The sequence below is a fragment of the Antechinus flavipes genome, chromosome 5 (assembly GCF_016432865.1).
Source record: "Antechinus flavipes isolate AdamAnt ecotype Samford, QLD, Australia chromosome 5, AdamAnt_v2, whole genome shotgun sequence".
NCBI classification, from domain to species: Eukaryota; Metazoa; Chordata; class Mammalia; order Dasyuromorphia; family Dasyuridae; genus Antechinus; species Antechinus flavipes.
In genome coordinates, this window is record NC_067402.1 from 7,940,563 (window position 1) to 7,958,005 (window position 17,443).

Sequence of the window (17,443 nt, forward strand, 5' to 3'; positions counted from 1 at the left end):
ACATAGAAATGGGAACAAAGACTAAAGATAAGAAAAGCATATTAAATAGAGAGGGAAGTTTCAGGTTGGAGAGAACCCCATCGTGAGAATATTGAAGGAGCAATAGTTGAAGTAGCTGATAAAAATAAGATGTTGAAGGGGTGGAAACAACTTTTCAATAAGGAAAAAAAGTGATAGAAAAAACTTTAGGTTGTTATGATCAAAATCTATAATTCTATAACCAAGGATGACCAAACAACTTGAATACTGTTCCATTTATGCAAAGTCTTTATGAGACCCCCCAAACTACAATGCAAGTCAGCCTTGATGAAAGCATTAGAGAGGAATCAACGGGATTTCCAAAGTGCTGGGCCACAATAAACCAAATCTTGACTGTTTCACAACTGAGTGAAAGATGTAGAAAATATATTATTCCCTATATTTAGTGTTGGATTACAAAAAAGTGCTTGAATCAGTAGATCAAAAGGCATCTGTTATCAATACAGCAATCACTGTGTGCCTTAAAAGGTCTAATAACATAAATAGCCATGATGCAAAACCCTCTGATCGTGAATATCAGGCCAGTCATAAACAGGGAGATTGCCAAAGAGTTTGCCATTTCCACAGGAGAGATCCAGTGCAGAAGAGGGATTCTCTGGGGTTGGGAAAGTCCTCCATGGATCCCTGTTGCAGATGCTATTTGACTGATTTGCATGAACCCCAGAGCCTCCTGAAAGACATCTAATTTGACCATTTTCTCATGGTCATGGGGTGGGAAGGACAGAGATGGATGGAAGGGGTTTTTATTGTCTGGATTACACCATGAATGGATGAAAATCCTATAAAAACTTGTGCAATGTGTAATCATTATATATCTTTCTCATAGAGGATTCAGATGAACAATGGCCTGGACACAGTTGTCTTTGGAAACCCAAAAAGCTCCTTTCAGGCCCCCCAATTTCATCTTAAAATAAAGGCTTTTTAATCCCAGTTTGGGCCTTTAATACCAGTTGCTTGTGCCAAGACATGAGAGGGAGGAAGAAAGCAAACATCATTTGTTAAGTGACGACTTCGGTTTTCCCCCCATCTGACCGCTGTGTTTATTCTCCTTTGTCAGGTCATCAGTTTTCTCCTGCCTCCAAAACTCTAAATTTCTCCAGTGTTTTGTCCTGGGACATGTTCCCTTCTCACTGCACCCTTTTCTCTTCATCAGCTCCGTGGTAACACTTACCAGCCAATGAGAAAATGGACATGGAGTACTGGGCGAACATCCAAAAGTACAGTCTGTCTGTCTATATATCTATCTGCCAGCTATCATTATCGCCGAATCCTTATCTTCATGGCAGTGACTCTGAGACCGATCCACCAGGCTGCCAGTCGGCTCAAAAATCCAGTCCCATCACAGCATTAAATGTTTGCTGGGAAGGATGTGGCCAGCCACCGCCATCTCTTTGCCCAGAAAACCCCAAATGGAGTCATGAAGAGTCGAATGTGACTGAGATGACTGGACAATAGCAACAGTTTACCGCGTTTAGGGCCCATGGCAGATACTGGGAATCCAACAAGTCTCACTACTTCCCCTGGTGGTTTCTGAGGCAGCCTTTGCCTCTCACTCTCTGATCATAGGACCATCGCCTGCCTGCCAGATATCTTCCCAAAAGTTTTCCAGAAGCAGCATCTCAGACTCACCAACTCATCATCATCGGCTTATTTAAGTGAATACTCCAAACGCCCCTACTTCTGTAGAGAAGCTACACGACTCTCCTCCCAATCACCCAGTTCTGTACCTTCAGCATCTTCTCAGTCTTCCCTCTGCATCTCTCCCATTCACGTGCCAAGTTCTAGCAATTCTGCCATGAGAAAACCCCTTCCATCCATCTCTGTCCTTCCCACCCCATGACCATGGCTGCGTCCCTAAATCAGGCCTTCACAGCTTTTCAGCGTTATGACTAGAATGGCCTCCTCAGTGATCACCTTGCCCACAGACTCCCCAGTTCATCAGTCACGTAACTGCAGAAATAAGCTCCCTTAATACGGCTCTAACCATGGGACCCTCTGTCCATAAGTGACTATCTATGGCCTGTAAGGTAATGTAGAATCTCCTTAGTTTGACATTTCCCTCCCACCCCCCAAGTCTGGTTCCCATCCATCTGTACCCCCTCATTCCATGCTGCTCCCCTTTATGCATTCTCCATTCTACCTCAATCAGCTCATTGACTATCCCATGAACTTGACCCTCCATTTCTTCCTCCCTGTGTGTATTTGTATAAACCACCCCACTCCCACCCCCAGCCCCAGCCCCAGGACAGTCTGGAATGCATTCCCTCCTTATCTCTGCCTGGCAGAAATCCGGTCTTCCTTGAAGGCCCAGATCAGGGGCCACTCTTGGAGGAAATCTTCTCTGTTCCCTTTCCTTCCTGCTTCTCAGCTTTCCTTTCCCCTCACTTGTTCCTGTATTATCTTCATTTATTCGTTTTTTCACTAATTCACCCATTCATACGACCGGCACTTATTAAGCATCCTCTATGTGCCAAAGACAGGACAAAATAAAATCCCTGCCTTTAAGCATCTCCCATCCTCCTATCATCCTCAGCCATGTCCATGTTTCTTTTCCGTGGCTTTGATGTTGTGCTTCTAGCCCAAAGGCCTGGCCCAGTGCCTTACATTTAGGAAGTACCTAATGCACATTTATTGACCCAAACTGAAGAAAAGGAGACTGCACACTGAAGCATTTAAACATAATCCAAAGCTTTTATTCAAATGTTTGTTGTGACATTGGATACTCGCTAAAACTTCCATTCCACTTACAGACTAGACAAGGGATATTTGATCAGGCATATGGCTTTAGGCCCTACTATCATAGACGGAGATTTTCAATTATTAATTCTAATTCATTCATTTTGTTTTTTTATAACTGAAACTGAACTCTTATAAGAGCATATGAACATAAGTTACCTTGGAAAGGTCATTGGAGGACCTTAATTTAACGAAACCCCCAGTAGAAAAGCCAACCCGAGGGAGCCTCGAATAGAATCTAAATCTTCATTCTCAATGATTTTCTCTTTAAAAGAGATTACATTTTTTCAGTATCTCTCCATCTAGATGGAGATGTATGAATGACAAAAGTGTTGGAATTAAATTCTAATTTAAAATGGAAGTCAGCAGTAAGTTCTGCTCAAGTTATTTCTCATTCTGAGCCTCAAGTGTCAGTTGGGCAAATGAAGGGAGGGAGCAAGTCTGAATGAACTCTAAGCCATCTTTCAACCCTGGAGCTACAGGTTCCAGAGAACCAGTATCACTGAGACTCAAGCTTGTTAACTGGTAATAAGTAAAATTGAAAAAGGTTTATTTTTCTTGATATATTTTGGTATAATATTATTTTTGGCAGTCACTGTACTCATCTGCAAACTGTAATTCATTTTATTATCTTAAATATCTGGTTTGATTTTCTAATCTCCATCGCTGTTCAGCCATTGTTGTCGAAGAAGACCAATGGCATTATGGGTGACATTCTGACTTGTGTGTGAATGGGGGCTGAATAGGGGCTAGTTGCTTAAAGGCCTCTTCTCTTCCGGAGCCATCAAAATGCAGGGGCAGGGCAAAAGTCAGGGTGACCAGGGATGGTCCAGGATGCACTGGAAGGCCACGGTGTGGTCAAGCTCCAAGCCCCCCATAATGCCAGCTCCAGCCGTCTTCATGGAAGGCAGGAAGGAACAAACGCCACCCATTGCACCGGAAAAAGTTCTCTTGTGCTTGGGGTGCACCTGGGTTTGAGGCCTGACAGGTGCCTTTAACTCAGCATCGGCTGAGATATTTTACTGGGATGTGGCCATCGCTTCCTGGAGCCATGAGGAGGCTTGGGGGAAGGTAGACACCAAAGGGGGATGGGCAGCCCTGAAAATGGCCCAGCCACCCTCACCCCAGGGGTTCTAGTGCTCCCTGAACACCCCAAACACCAGAAACACACACATATTAAATGCCCGTAAAAGTACTCTGAAAAAGTGTCTGAAAAAGTAAAGTAGCCCTGACTCTGAAGAGACCAAACCACGACCTTGGGCCCGTGTGGGAGAGTGTTATCCTATAGATTCTGAGACACTTCACTTGTACAACCAGGAAATCAAGAACGATCATGGCATTTCACGTCTCAACACTGAGCAGGGTCATACACAGGTACATAGTAGGTGCTTAATAAATGTTTATTTTTTTAAAAGCTTTTTATTTTTGAAACATACACATGGACAATTTTTTAACACTGAGCCTGGCAGAACCTCGTATTCCAAACTTCCCCCTTTCTCCTCACCCCTTCCCCAGGATGGCAAGTAACCCAATATATGTTAAACATGTCGAAATATATGCATACATATTTATACAATTATTTTTCTGCATAAGAAAAATCAGACAAAAAGGAAAAAAATGAGAAAGAAAACAAAATGTAAGCAAACAACAACAGAGTGAGTGAGAATGCTATGTTGTGTTCCACACTCTGTTCTGAGTCTCTCTCGGGGTGTAGATGACTCTCTTCCATCACAAGACCATTGGAACTGGTCTGACTCATCTGACTGTTGAAGAGAGCCACGTCCATTAGAACTGATCATTGTAGAGTCTTGTTGTTTCTGGTCCTGCTCACTTCCCTCAGCATCAGTTCCTGTAAGTCTCTCCAGGCTCTCTGAAATCCTCCTGCTGTCTTTAAACAAGAATTGTTATGTACCTTGTAGAGATAAGAAATGGAGACATTACGTGATGTTCCCAGGGTCACACAACAGCAAGTGTTGGAGGACCAATATTTCCGACTGTCCACTTCTGCACGCTGCCGGATGGGGTACTGGGGGTAACAGAATCTTCCGGCTGTTGTGCTGATTGTGATATGAGCATGGGGGCTGCTTCTTTGGGGTCCTGGCCTTTTCTCAGGTGTACCTTAGCTGCCACTGCATCCTGACCTACAGTTCACTTACTATGTGGTCAACACTCCTTGAAAGCCGCCCACCCTCCTGGGTAAATGCCAGCAGTGGACAGACAGACTCCTGTTGCCTTCAAATCCTCAGCTTTGGGTGGAATTGCATATGGAGGTTTGGAGGGGCATCTCCTGAGAGTGGATGACTGAGGAAACAGCTTTGCCTCCAGGGAAAGAGATCACTCCTTGAAAGAGACTACATGGAGGGAGAGATGGCCCCAAAGGTTATCCAGCCAAACTCCTCATTGTAACAGAAGAGAAAAATACATCCTGGAGACAGTAAATGTCAAAGAGCACAAAGATGCTGAGCATCAGCTGCTCTGAGTTCGGAGCCAGATCTCTCTCCAATGGACAAAACAAAAGCAAAGGAGACTTCAGAAAGATGAGACGAGTAAGTCCATCAGACCAATGAGCAGCGAGAGCCAGGGAAACAGGTGATTTTACAGCCAGGGGGCCTGCATCCTCCGGGGATGGACGCGCCAGCCCCCGCCTCCCCCAGAACAGCCTTGGGCAGAGCTCTCTTCAGAGTAAGTCTGATGGCACTGAGGAGATCAGGCTCTCTCCACTCCAAGGCTCCCACAGACTATCCAGACTACTCAGCCGAGTCAATGGTTGGAGACGGTACAAATCTGAGGACCCTCGGCCCGCCCTCTCCTCGATTCCATCCCTGCTGGGGTGAAGGTATCTGAGCCAGACAAGGGATTATGGAGCCTCTTTCTTTGTTTTCTGGGGCATCGTGGCCACCCAAGCTTTTTTCCCCCAACATCCCTATACTTAGCCCCATTAGGCCTCAGATAACAGACTCAACTGGTCACTGAGACCATCCTCAAGCCTCGTCAGAGGGACTGGAGCAGCCCGCAGATCCCTTTTGGACCCCGGGTTCTACTTTGCAGTGTGAGGAGGCTCTAGGGGAGGACTTTTTTTTCTTTTTTTTCCCAAACAAGTAAATGGAATGCTTTCAGTCAGACCCAGCCCCTCTGCTTCGTGCACTCCCCAGTGCTTGGAGCAAATCCAGGGGTCACCAGTTCTGGCAAATCCCACCATGCATGACCCCATGACATCCTTCATTTGCTGAGTGCAGTCGCGGCCAGTGGACCTGCCATTGAGCAGCAGCCACATTAAACAGAGAAAGAATCTGGGCCCCCCAGCTTGGGAAGTGGCTTTGGCCACAACTACCCATGAAGGGCCAGAGAGGTGATGGGGTTGGAGCAATCCACACAATGATGAGAAGTGGGACTTCAACTGATGACCAAGCACAGAAGAGGTCAAGATGTGGAGATGGCAGAGATTCACTGGGAAGTCCCTTGTTTAAAATAAAATAAAATTAAATTAAAAAATAAAGGGGGAATCCATGAAGTTCTTGGGGACACTTAGTTGTGGAATCTCTCAAACTAGAAATTGAATCAATTTTTGTTCCCACGTCGAAAATGTAGTTCTTGAACAGAGGACAATTCAACAGCTCTAAAGTGATAGACCAGGGCCATGAAGAAAAGTTTTGATGTGATCACTAGAAGTCTAGAAACTATGAAAGTTCCATTATGGGCCCACTGTTGTAGTTCGCTCATGTCCAACTCTCCCTGACCCCATTTGGCTTTTTCCTTGCCATTTGCTTCTCACGCTTTCTCATTTTACAGATGAGGAAACTGAGGCAATCTGGGTGAGACTTGCCCAGAGTTACATGGCTAGTAAATGACTGGGGGCAGACTGAGCTCAGAAAGATGATTCTTCCTGATTCCAAGTCCAGTGCTCTAGCCACAGTTCCATGTAGTTCCCTTTGCGGTCCCACTCCATCCCTATCAACAGTACTGGATAAGCAAAATGAGCCTCTCAAGATTCCAAAATGTGGAGACCTGCTCTTCCTGTAATCATTCCCTATGTTAACTCTGGGAGGAGTGAATAACTTTCCCTGTGTTCAAAAATGACAGAAAACCAGGATTCATCAGGGCAGATTTTTATTATTCATTTTTTAATGGCAAGATCAGGCAAATGCCTAGAAAGTGATTATTTTCTCTTCATTCATTTCGATTGTCAGAATCAACTTCCAGCAAATTCAGTGAAAGGAAAACAGAAAACAAAAACAATCCTCAGGGCCACATCAGGGGAAGAGAGGGAAGGGCCTCCACGGCACCCTAAGGATGTCCGGATGCCAGTAGGTGCACTGCCTTCTCCCCCCTCTTCCTTTAAGATGAGCCCCTTTGCATTAGAATAAAGACAATGTCACCCCCAGTCTCTCACCCTCATCTAGGATGTAAAGAAAGACATATTTGGAAGAGAAAAGCAGAATTCTGAACCCTGTCTAAAAACCCCTTCAGTCTTAAGAGTCAGAGAATCCTCTGCTTTACTTGCTTGGGAGTATGGGAGCATGGGTTGTGTTCTTAAATGATTATATAAGAAAGATTTTATATTGTGCTATTAATTTGATAGGGCCTAATAGCGATCCAGATCTTTTGGAAGATCTTTCCCCCAGGAAAGGCCCTCAAATTAACTCTCTGGCCAGCAGCTACACAGCTTCCAATTTAATGGGTTCTTCTTGCATATAAGCAAATAGCAAAACCTGAACTGCATAGAAATGTGTGTTAATTGGAAGCTTTAGAAGAGAAAGAAGGAGGGGGGAAAAACCATTAAAATTGGCTCGGGGAAAACAAGAGAACACGGGGACAGTCGGGGAGAGACAGAATGAGCGTGGCCCATGTTCCCGGCATACATCACGCTATCAGCAGCTGCCCAACGAGCCCGGCATTTCGGTCCTTGATGAGAGAAGCGGCGATGCTGGCCCCCTGCCTGACGTTTTCTTGTAGCTGTTGTGGATTATCCTGGAAAGAACAACAACAACAATTAAGGAGCTTTCACAAATGCCCAGTGGGGCGGGAAAGATGCTTCCTGTTGCTTCTGAACACCTCATGGAGCCATGGCTGACATACTTTTAAAGATCAAAGGAGAAAACCGTAAATCCTTGGCGACCTAGAAATGCCGGCTATGAGCCCTGCTGTTGGGAAAGGTGGACTCCAATCTGATTTTCAGGCAGGACTGCCCAGGGCCCGGCGCTCCTGGGCTCAGCCTCTGGCCCACAGCCCCACCGGAGGCTGGGATCCACCCAGAGCGATCACCCTCGGCAAAGACATCTCCTGTGGTCAGCACGGCCTGGGGAGGCCGGGTCAGAACTGACCCCCTATGAAACCCCAGCCGGCACAATCCTAGAGCCTTCACTTTGGGGTCCAAATCCTGGGCTTGCTGATGGGTAAATATGTTAACGGCTCCTCCTGTCCCCTCTAAGTGAGTGCTAACAGGAGCCTGATTTGGGGCCGGGGCTGAATGCACCTGTGGTCACTATGGAGAGTCCCTGGGAAGTTGGGCTGAAGGTGGCTTGTGAGCCTGAGCTACTCACAGACTGCCAGGGACTGGGAGGAAGCCTTCAGGGGCAGCCAGGGAATCTCCTCCCTTTAGTTCCTCGGAAGGTCTTAAGTCAGTGAGGAAGGGACTGACCCTGGAGCTCACCAGCCTCCGTCTAGAAGAGGCCCCCCATGACTTCTCATGGACCGAACAGCTTTATCCTTAGATAGAGAGCATCGCCTTTGGCCCTTTGCTCGCTCCATTTCCCAAAGTGCTTAGACTGGATGCTAGGAGCCGGGGTAATTCTGATCTAGAATTCTCGGGGAAGGCACTGACCCCATTAACTGAGATCCCTGGCCCCGGGCTTTCCCCCATCAAGGAATGGCCATCACCGAAAGGGGAGGCCAGCAGGCATCCCGCTAGTCCTCCCCCTTCCATGGGCCACACATGCCCTTAAAGGAGATTTCCCTCTGGTGGGAAGCAGATGTGTTTGGCTTTTCTCTTGCTTTTTTCTTTTTTTGGAGTTTATCTCAAGCCTCCCCTTTCCAGGGCACACACTTGCGGAGAGAGAACACACAGAAATACCCCAGGCTCTGCTTTGCCCTTTGTTCAGGCAGAACTCCCAATGGGAGCTGTAACTAAGGAAATATTCCTTTAATCATCCCTTTAGACAATTAAACCCGAATCCTTTCATTACTGGCCAAAGAAAGAGTTTTTGCAGGAGACTCTCACATCAAAAAATGAATCACTCGGATAAAGCAAATCTCGTGGGCGCTTGTTTCTGTCCCACTGTCTCAGCCCAGGGGGTGTGGGCACTGCGGGCACTGACCAGAGGCCCCAGCGTAGGCGGCTGGAAATCCTCCTCCTCGGCAGCGTCATCCAGGTGCATCAAGCGTGGGGTTCTCTCCTTCCTCCCGCCTTCCCTACTTTTCTCCTTCCTCCCTTCATCCTTGGACAACAAATACTCCATCCAGGGGACTGTGTCACACATCAGGAACCAGATAAGATCTCGAGGAGCTTCCTCTGGGGAAGGGGGTGGAAATCCAGCGGACGTGCAAGTGAATCCAAAGGCAACCGGACAAGGTGAGGGTCATTGGGCTGAGGCTCGACGGGAGGGCACAGCTCCTTCTCAAGGACAGGCTCGGACCACTGTTAGTCTCTCTAGCACCAGGGCACGGCACGGTCTCTGGGACATGGGTGTACAGGGGTAGAATGCCAGACCTGGGCTCAAATCTGGCCTCAGACACAAAGCAGCCTTGTGACCCGGAGGGACTGCAAAAACCGATTGCCTCAGTTTCCTCATTCACCTCACAGGACTGACCAAATGAAGTAATAATCACGAAAAGCTTAGCCAGGCCTGATACACAGTAAATGCTGTACAAACATTAGCTATTAATGTCATTATCACTTTAGAAATATCTTCTTAATTTAATCCCTAAGCAAAGAGACTCCGTTTCCCAAGGGATGATATTATAAAGAGGAAGCCACAATGACTGGCAGAGGATGACCCAAGTCAAACATGGCCATTTCCTGCAAGAGAAGTTTCCATCGAGCTGGGTACATACATACAGTGCTCTGGCATCTGTACGTGAAGGTGTGAGCGCGCACACACACACACACACACACACACACACACACACACACACATACACACACACACACACACTGCTTCCAAGCACTAGATTACAGCATGGCCATGATAAATATGAAACATGTAAATGAGTTACTATTCACAGATAACCTAAAAATCACTTCTCTCCCTAATGCCCCCAAAACAACATTCTGAGTTTTGCCCGACAACTTTGCAGGAAACAATCTGATGATTTCATGTATACTTAAATTGTTGGGGAAATCCACTAGAAATCTTGTACATTTTGTTATAATATGAAACCCATTAAATGTCTCATTTATAATTTTTGGTTACAGAAATTATTTTTGCAAAACAACAGTAAAATGGAAGCTCGCACCACCAAAACAAAGTTATTTGCTGGAAATCAAGAAGAACAACTGTATGAGAGAAATTTCAAGACTGACCAAAGTGTAATCACTCAGCTTGCCCCATGTCCATCCAAGATTTCAAAACTCATCTGTAAGAATGAAAATCATACCTCCTCAGGTGATAGTTTTTTTTTTAATTAAATCATCCAAATCAGTAAAAAGGAGTAATGGCCAATTTGAATGGTCCCTGCCTTCAATAAGGAAGCCAAACAACATGAAATCCCAATTTTGTTTGTTTGTTTTTTTTTTTTTTTGGTTGTTGCTGATGGAAAGGTTAGCATTTCATGTTATAGGAATATGATGAAAAGTAATAGTGCTCACCCTTACACATACCCCCACTCCTGGCTCCTTTATAAAGCTTCAACTGCACACTCAGCAGAATGGAGGGAACGATTGCTCATTACGTACTGAATGACTCTATGCAAGGGAGATCTTAACAAGATGAGAATAAGTCAATCAAAACAAATATAGGAAAAGTTCTTTTTGATCATCTAAAACTCAATATTGCCTTCATATTTTTTAATTTAAAATTAAAGTCTGAGTTATGTCCATAAATACATTATACTTGGCAATGTATTGCCTCCAGGAATGGGATTCTATTCAATCTCTTTCAATAGACATTTCTTATGGGACTACAGAGAGGAACGTACCTCAGAGGGGTCTAGCATGCAAAACCCTGCCCTCGGGGAGATTTTATTCTAAGAGGGCCAAAATGTATTACGTTTGGCTGAAAGAAGTAGGGAATGTAGAGTACACTCCCAATATGAAATCATAACAATAATAAAAATTATTGACAAAATTACAAGAACAAATATCAATAATAATATCAACAAATACTTACTAAGCATTTATTATATATCAGATAATGTGCTAAATATAAGAGATATAAAGAAAGGTAAAAAATAAACTTCTCTGCCCTCAAAGAGTTCATCTTCCAATGAATGATAACAGGAAAATAAGTACAATTCTGCCTCTGTGCACACAGGAGATATGATGCAAATTGAAAGCTTTCTCAGAGGGCAGGGCAGAAGGGACTGACCTTGAACAAAACCTCTTACAGTAGGAAGGAAATATTCATTCCACAGAAGTCTGTATTTCTCTTCCTCTCCAAATTCTCCTCCTCATCTATTTTTAAAACAATAGCTCCTCAAGGGCAGGGATTTTCTTATTTGTTAACTACAGCTCCCTCTATAGGTCGGTCCCTCAAGATGCCAATCCCCACATGTCCTGAAATTCTGAGCAGCTGAAGCAGGCCTGGAAGGATGCTACAGAACTCCAGATGCGCAGACATCCCTCACAAGGGAATTGATGGCAGGCAGGCGATGTGGGCTGATGGGGAAAATACCCACCCCATGAAATCACTAATCCTCCCAACGCAGCATCTCAGGAAATGGAGTTCTCGCTGATGCTGGGACAGATACTGCTCTGAGCACTAATGGAGGAAGGGGACTTTGTCTCCAGGGAGATCAGGAATCTAAGGAAAAATGTTCTCACTCTACATTTCCCTGTCTCATTTTCAGAGGACACATTACATTGTTCCACGAGCCATCTGCAGGAAAGATAATGATCTGAAAGATTTTTTAAATGTTTTCCATAAGGATTTGGTTTACAACTGACACTCACTTTTCCTGTAATTCTTTCAGCTAGTTCTTGGTGGACGGACACAGTCAAGGCCCCGGCTCCCTCCTGTATTTCTCAGGACCCCTGAATGTAGAAGCTCAAAGACTGTGCTCATTTGATGGATGAGAAAACAGACACCCAGAGAGGGAGGGAGCCTCATGGGACATTTCGTTACACTGATGATGCGTGTAAAAACAACCCGGAAATCACGGAAGGTAAAGTGTGGGATTGTGGAGACACAGATGCCTTTTGAAGCTGAAAACCTGGAGCATTCCTGCCACTTTCATGATCTCAAACCAGACATTTCTCTTTCTTTTCTCCTCATCCACAAAACAAGGGGGTCCAAGAATCCATCTCAAAGGCTCGAACCCAGGCCCTTCTGTACTCTCTCAGTGTTACACCCCAGCCCCAAACATGAGGCTGCAGGGAACTCAGGAGGAGGAAATGTCACCAAGGCAGCCCGATGCCCACCTGAGATTTCCCACTTAATCTTCAATTCAATTCAGTGACTGCTGATGACACCTTTATCATGTGCCAGGCTCGATGGCAGGCACTCCCAACATGGGCCAAACATGCAGCGGTGGCCACCCTGCAGGAAAAACAGGGCAAACAAACAGGCAAATGCACCCCAAAGACAAGGTTGGGCTGCCCTGACTTCCCCCTCGCTGCCCCCCGAAGAGCTTGCAGGCTGGAGGCACATACAGTGCCTGGCACACGTGGGCACTTTCTCAATGTTGATTGATTATTCGACAGTTATCAAGTAACCTCTAGCTGCTCTTAGTTACTTGATGATTTTAACAAAAATGGCCGTTTTTATTACATTGACTATGACTGCTACATTTCAGTCATTTTTCATTATAAAATCACGATTCCAGGATCCTGCAGCTGCATCTTCCAAGCTGAGCAGAAAGCGCCCACATGGAGCCAGGAAGAAGATGGTCTGTTCTCTTCCTCCTGAGGCAGTGGCCACAGGGAGACATACGGCATGGGCAGAAAAAGAGCCCCGAGAGGGCTACGTGCCCCCAGGAGTTGGGATCTCATTCCTTGTCAATGGGGCTCCGATAGGAAGAGCTGAAGGACGAAATGCTCTCCTGCCAGGGCCTGTGTGTGGTTCGTGATCTACGGGCCATTACACAGGGGAAAGTCCGGCTCTGTTCAGCCTCTGGCCAGTGGCAGATGGTCCACCCTGGGATGACGTGTACTCATCCTGTTCCCATGTGGTTTTGATCTCCTCAGGACATTCCGAAAGCTTTTCTTTGCCTGAAGCTTGCCAAGATGATTAGGTTTGGTGACTTCAATTCCAAATGTTATCTTCTTTTGTTTTTTTTTTTTTTATAGGCAATTATGACCAAATCTGGCCGGTGATACTGGCCCCATTCCAACAGTTTACTGCAGGTGATCCGAGGGTCTATGTTTGTAGTAGGGAAATCAGTTATTTGTAAATCCATTAAAAATAGGAAGCTTTCATTGTATGAGCCTAGGCAGGAAGCTGTGCCTTGTTAAGTATCCGGGGTGGAAAACTTTATGGCCGGGAATGAGGGGCTGCACAATTTCTACCCTTTCCTTGTAAACTTTACACTGGGTTCCCTCAGGATAATCTTTTTACAATATCTGGTGGCGACTCTTTTATTTTGAGATGTCATCATCATCACCTCCTGCTTCCACAAACAGATCGGCCCAATCCAGGCATTTGTTTTACATTCCTTTGACTTTCTGGAACGGACCGAGTTCGCGTGACGTGCTCCTGGGATGTCTCCTCTTTGGTTTCATTCTTGACCCTCAGCTGCTCCACCTGGAGTTCGACCACCCCTGGTTATGTCTGTCAGATCCAGTGGAGTGTTCCTATTGGCGGCCTTTCTGCAGGAAAGGTAAAGGAGCATCGCTTGTTTCAATGGCTTATCTCCAGGCTTCTTTCTGATTCCTGAGGTGGTCACTTGTCTTTTTTTAGATGTCTTAGGAAGGCAAACTCTCTGTAACTCATAATATTATATGGGTGTGGATTGGGATGCTTTCCCAATCTGTTGTAGCCTTTTTTTAAGGGCCAAAAATTTATATTAAGACTGAGATAGCCTGGTCTCAGTTGCTTTAAATGTGTTCTTTCTATTCCGCTTAGAAGTCAGACTGCTGTGGATCAACACTGTACCTAGAATTAGTGAGATCTGAATTCAAATCTGGCCTCAGACTCTCCTTGACAGCTCTAAGTTTGATGTTTTTGTTTAGAGGAAACTGAGGTGTTTATAAATGTCACTGTCATCCATTGATTCAATGGGCTCTTCATATTCAAGATAAAGCCTTTCAGTTTCTTTCTTTAGTGAACATTATGAATCATATATTTATCTAGTCCAAATGACATTATGATACTAAGTGGAAGAAGTTGTCATTTTATTAGATATTTTGGCATTCTTCAAATAACGTTATGTTTACTTACTTTGAACATACTGTCCCCTTCAATAGAATTGCCGAATCCTGCTACAGAAAATGACAAGTTCTATGATCCGGATAAATTTTTTCACTCAGAGCCTCAGTTTCCCTATATCTAAAAGGAGAGTAACAATAACACCGTGATGTCTATCTTATAGAGTTGTTATACACTTCTATCTCAATATTTAGACTACTCCCCCTGCTTAGAATACCATTTGGCTCCATTTAATTTCTACTGAGACGTCAAGGTTGATTGAGTCTTCCCTTCTCCATGACTCCATGGCCATTCTGTAATTGCTCTTTCTTATGGAGTCACTCACTTCTTCCCATTCTCACTCATTCCCAAATACTTAACAAACATTTAAAGAGCACTCTTCTATGTGCTAGCAAGATACCCCACGGAACAATTCCTACCCTCGTAGAGCTTCCAATAGAAGGCATACTGTTTACATCATTTATTTACCACTTACATACTAACTATTAACAACTGGGAGGATTGATTGCAATGTTATTTCACTCTTTGTGTGAATATGTATTGTTTCCTTGGCTTGAAGAAACGATGTGCATTGATGGATTTGGAGTCATTGGCCATGGTTGGGTGAAACTTAGCTGTACTATTTATTACCTGTTGTGGTTCATCATTTGCTCTGGAAGAGAACCAATGACATCAGGAGGGCGATGTTTTGACTTATGTGTGTTTTGGACTTAGGTGAGCAAACTTGGGCAAGTCCTCCCCAATAGTATTTTATTTTCCCAAATAGATGTAAAGATAGTTTTCAACATTCATTTTTGTAAGACTTTGTGTCCCAAAGTTTTCTCCCCCCCTCCCTTCCTTACCTCCCACTTACCCAAGACAGGAAGCAGTCTGAAATTGGTTAAATACGTATAATTCTTTTAAATTTATTTCCATGCTTTTCATGTTGCTCAAGAAAAATCAGACCAAACAGGAAAAAAAATCATGATAAAGGAAAAAAACGAAAGAAATAAAAAAGTGAAAATACTCTGCTTTGATCCACATTCAGTCTCTGGAAGTGGATGGCATTTTCCATCCCATCTATTGGAACACTTAAACCTTTCTTGGTTTGGTTTTCTCATCTTTATATTGAAGGGAGTTAAACACATGAAACTTATCTTTGCAACCTACTGGTACATTAGTGTTAATCTAGAAGAAGCCATGTTTCGAGGGCCCAGAGTCAGGAGACTCCAAGTATCTGAACAACTATGTAGGGCTCCATTGGTTTTGTTTGCTACAGAAGCAATAGGGGATCTAGAAGGAAATAGGCAAAAGGACACATTTAGTCTAATAGTCAAGAGAACTTCACATAATTATTCCAACCAAGATGGGGAGGATGGATATGGAGAGACAATGATTGGTCAGGAAAAAAATTTGCCTGGGCAGTCTTGCACTATCTATTCCAAGCAGATTAGAAGCAGTGACTTTGACATTAACTCCAGGCACATTCCAGCCAAATGGCTATTGACTCTAATCTCCTCACATCAAGCTCTCTCTCAGCCCATCCCCCAAGACAAGGATCTCTCCTTCACTTCATTCACACTGCCCCTGTCTCCATCTTGGAAATAGATGCTCCCTTTGAGGGCCAATTTGAGGGTGACCTTGACCATGAAGCCTTCCTGAGGCTACCCCCAGTCTTCCTGGGCTTCCCCTTTGTCCTTATATTCTCCTTCCTGTCATCTCTTTTCATGTCCTTCCTTGACAGAGAGCAATTTCTTTGCGAGAAAGATCTCAGGCCTTAGGCATCTTTGTATCCCTCAAGCCTTACAATCAATAGGTTCTTAATAAATTTTTCTTGGCAGAAGAGGGCAGCACATACAAATTCAGAATTCATTGTGAAGAACTATCAGAATTAAGGAAGATCTGGAGGCAGGGGACATCAGGAAAAGCAGGCAGGAGATCAAAGGGCAGCCATCCTTGAGCGGTGGCCAACGAGATGCAGAAACATGGAGGTGGGGAAGGAAGAAGAGGCGATGGGGGCAAGAGAAGAATATGGAGTCATTCTAATGGGATTGAATTGGATTTTATTCAGTTATAGGACATTAAATAAGACAGGCTACACAAATGGGGAAGGTGCCAGTTCTCCCAGACTTTGTTTGGGGTAATAATGGGGGAAGCTCCGTTTACAAAGGAACTGAATGAAACTCCTTTATGCCAAAAGGTCTACCTGAAGAATGGAAATTATGTTTATAGTTATTTCCTGAAAGCTCTGAGAAACATTTATCCAAGCAAATGCACCTCTTAAATGCCTCATTTGATTTAGACCCATTATTATGTGTATTTTTTCCTTCGTTAAGACAGAATGTGAGTAATGTCTCAACTCGTTGGTCTGTGGACAGAAAATGCACATTATGAATGCCAACAGTTAAACAGTGAAATGAATGTTAGTAGATGATTTTAAAGTGGCCTGATTCTTAGTGTGGAATTTTTTTTAATAAATGCTTATTTTGTTATAAGATCATAGACCATAGATGGAGATGACCTTTTAGACCATTTGATCCACTCCTCTTATTTTATAGCTGAGGAAAATGAAATCTAGAGGGGTCAAGTTCAAAGCTAAAATACATGTCACATATATGGCCTTTACTAATATTTATAAAGCATTTTAAGGAAGCAAAACAGCTTACCAATATTTCATTTTTTCCCTTACAATAAGCCTAGGAGACACGGACACAATATATGTATACACACACATATATATAATCTAGAAAATATGTTCACATATACACATGTATCTGTCTATTGCTAGTATTCTATCACTGGCACATGTGACTTAATCAGAGTCTCACTGTTGCCATACATAAAACTAAGATAATAAGACCTGTTCTTTCTGGACTAAATGTAAAGATCAAATGAGATAATATAAATATAAGCCCTGTTGTGGCTAAAAGGTGCTCTGGATATGTAAGGTATTATTCTTGCCTTTACAAGCTCCATATATGTTTTCATAATGTGAACATAAGCTGAGAGAATTAAATTTCTGGGCTGATTAATGTCATATACCCTAACTGAAAGAATGGGCCACCAGTGATAGTTGAATTTAAATACTAGGAAAAATACAAACACAAGCATTTCCTACTGCACACTAATGGGCTCCAAACAAGCTCTGCAGAACAGATGTAGTAGAAATA

At 44.0% G+C, this 17,443-nt stretch overlaps 1 protein-coding gene across 2 annotated transcripts in view; it reads right to left on the minus strand.

Moving 5' to 3' along the window:
- Positions 1 to 6,865: 6,865 nt before the first annotated feature.
- The window catches only part of CRPPA (CDP-L-ribitol pyrophosphorylase A), a 229,155-nt gene continuing 218,577 nt past the window's right edge, over positions 6,866 to 17,443 (minus strand). For both annotated transcript variants that reach the window (XM_052000593.1, XM_052000592.1), the window contains one exon: positions 6,866 to 7,743. In XM_052000593.1, the coding sequence (XP_051856553.1) occupies positions 7,636 to 7,743 (108 nt within the window). In that variant the 3' untranslated portion in view covers positions 6,866 to 7,635. The remainder of the gene's footprint in view (positions 7,744 to 17,443) is intronic.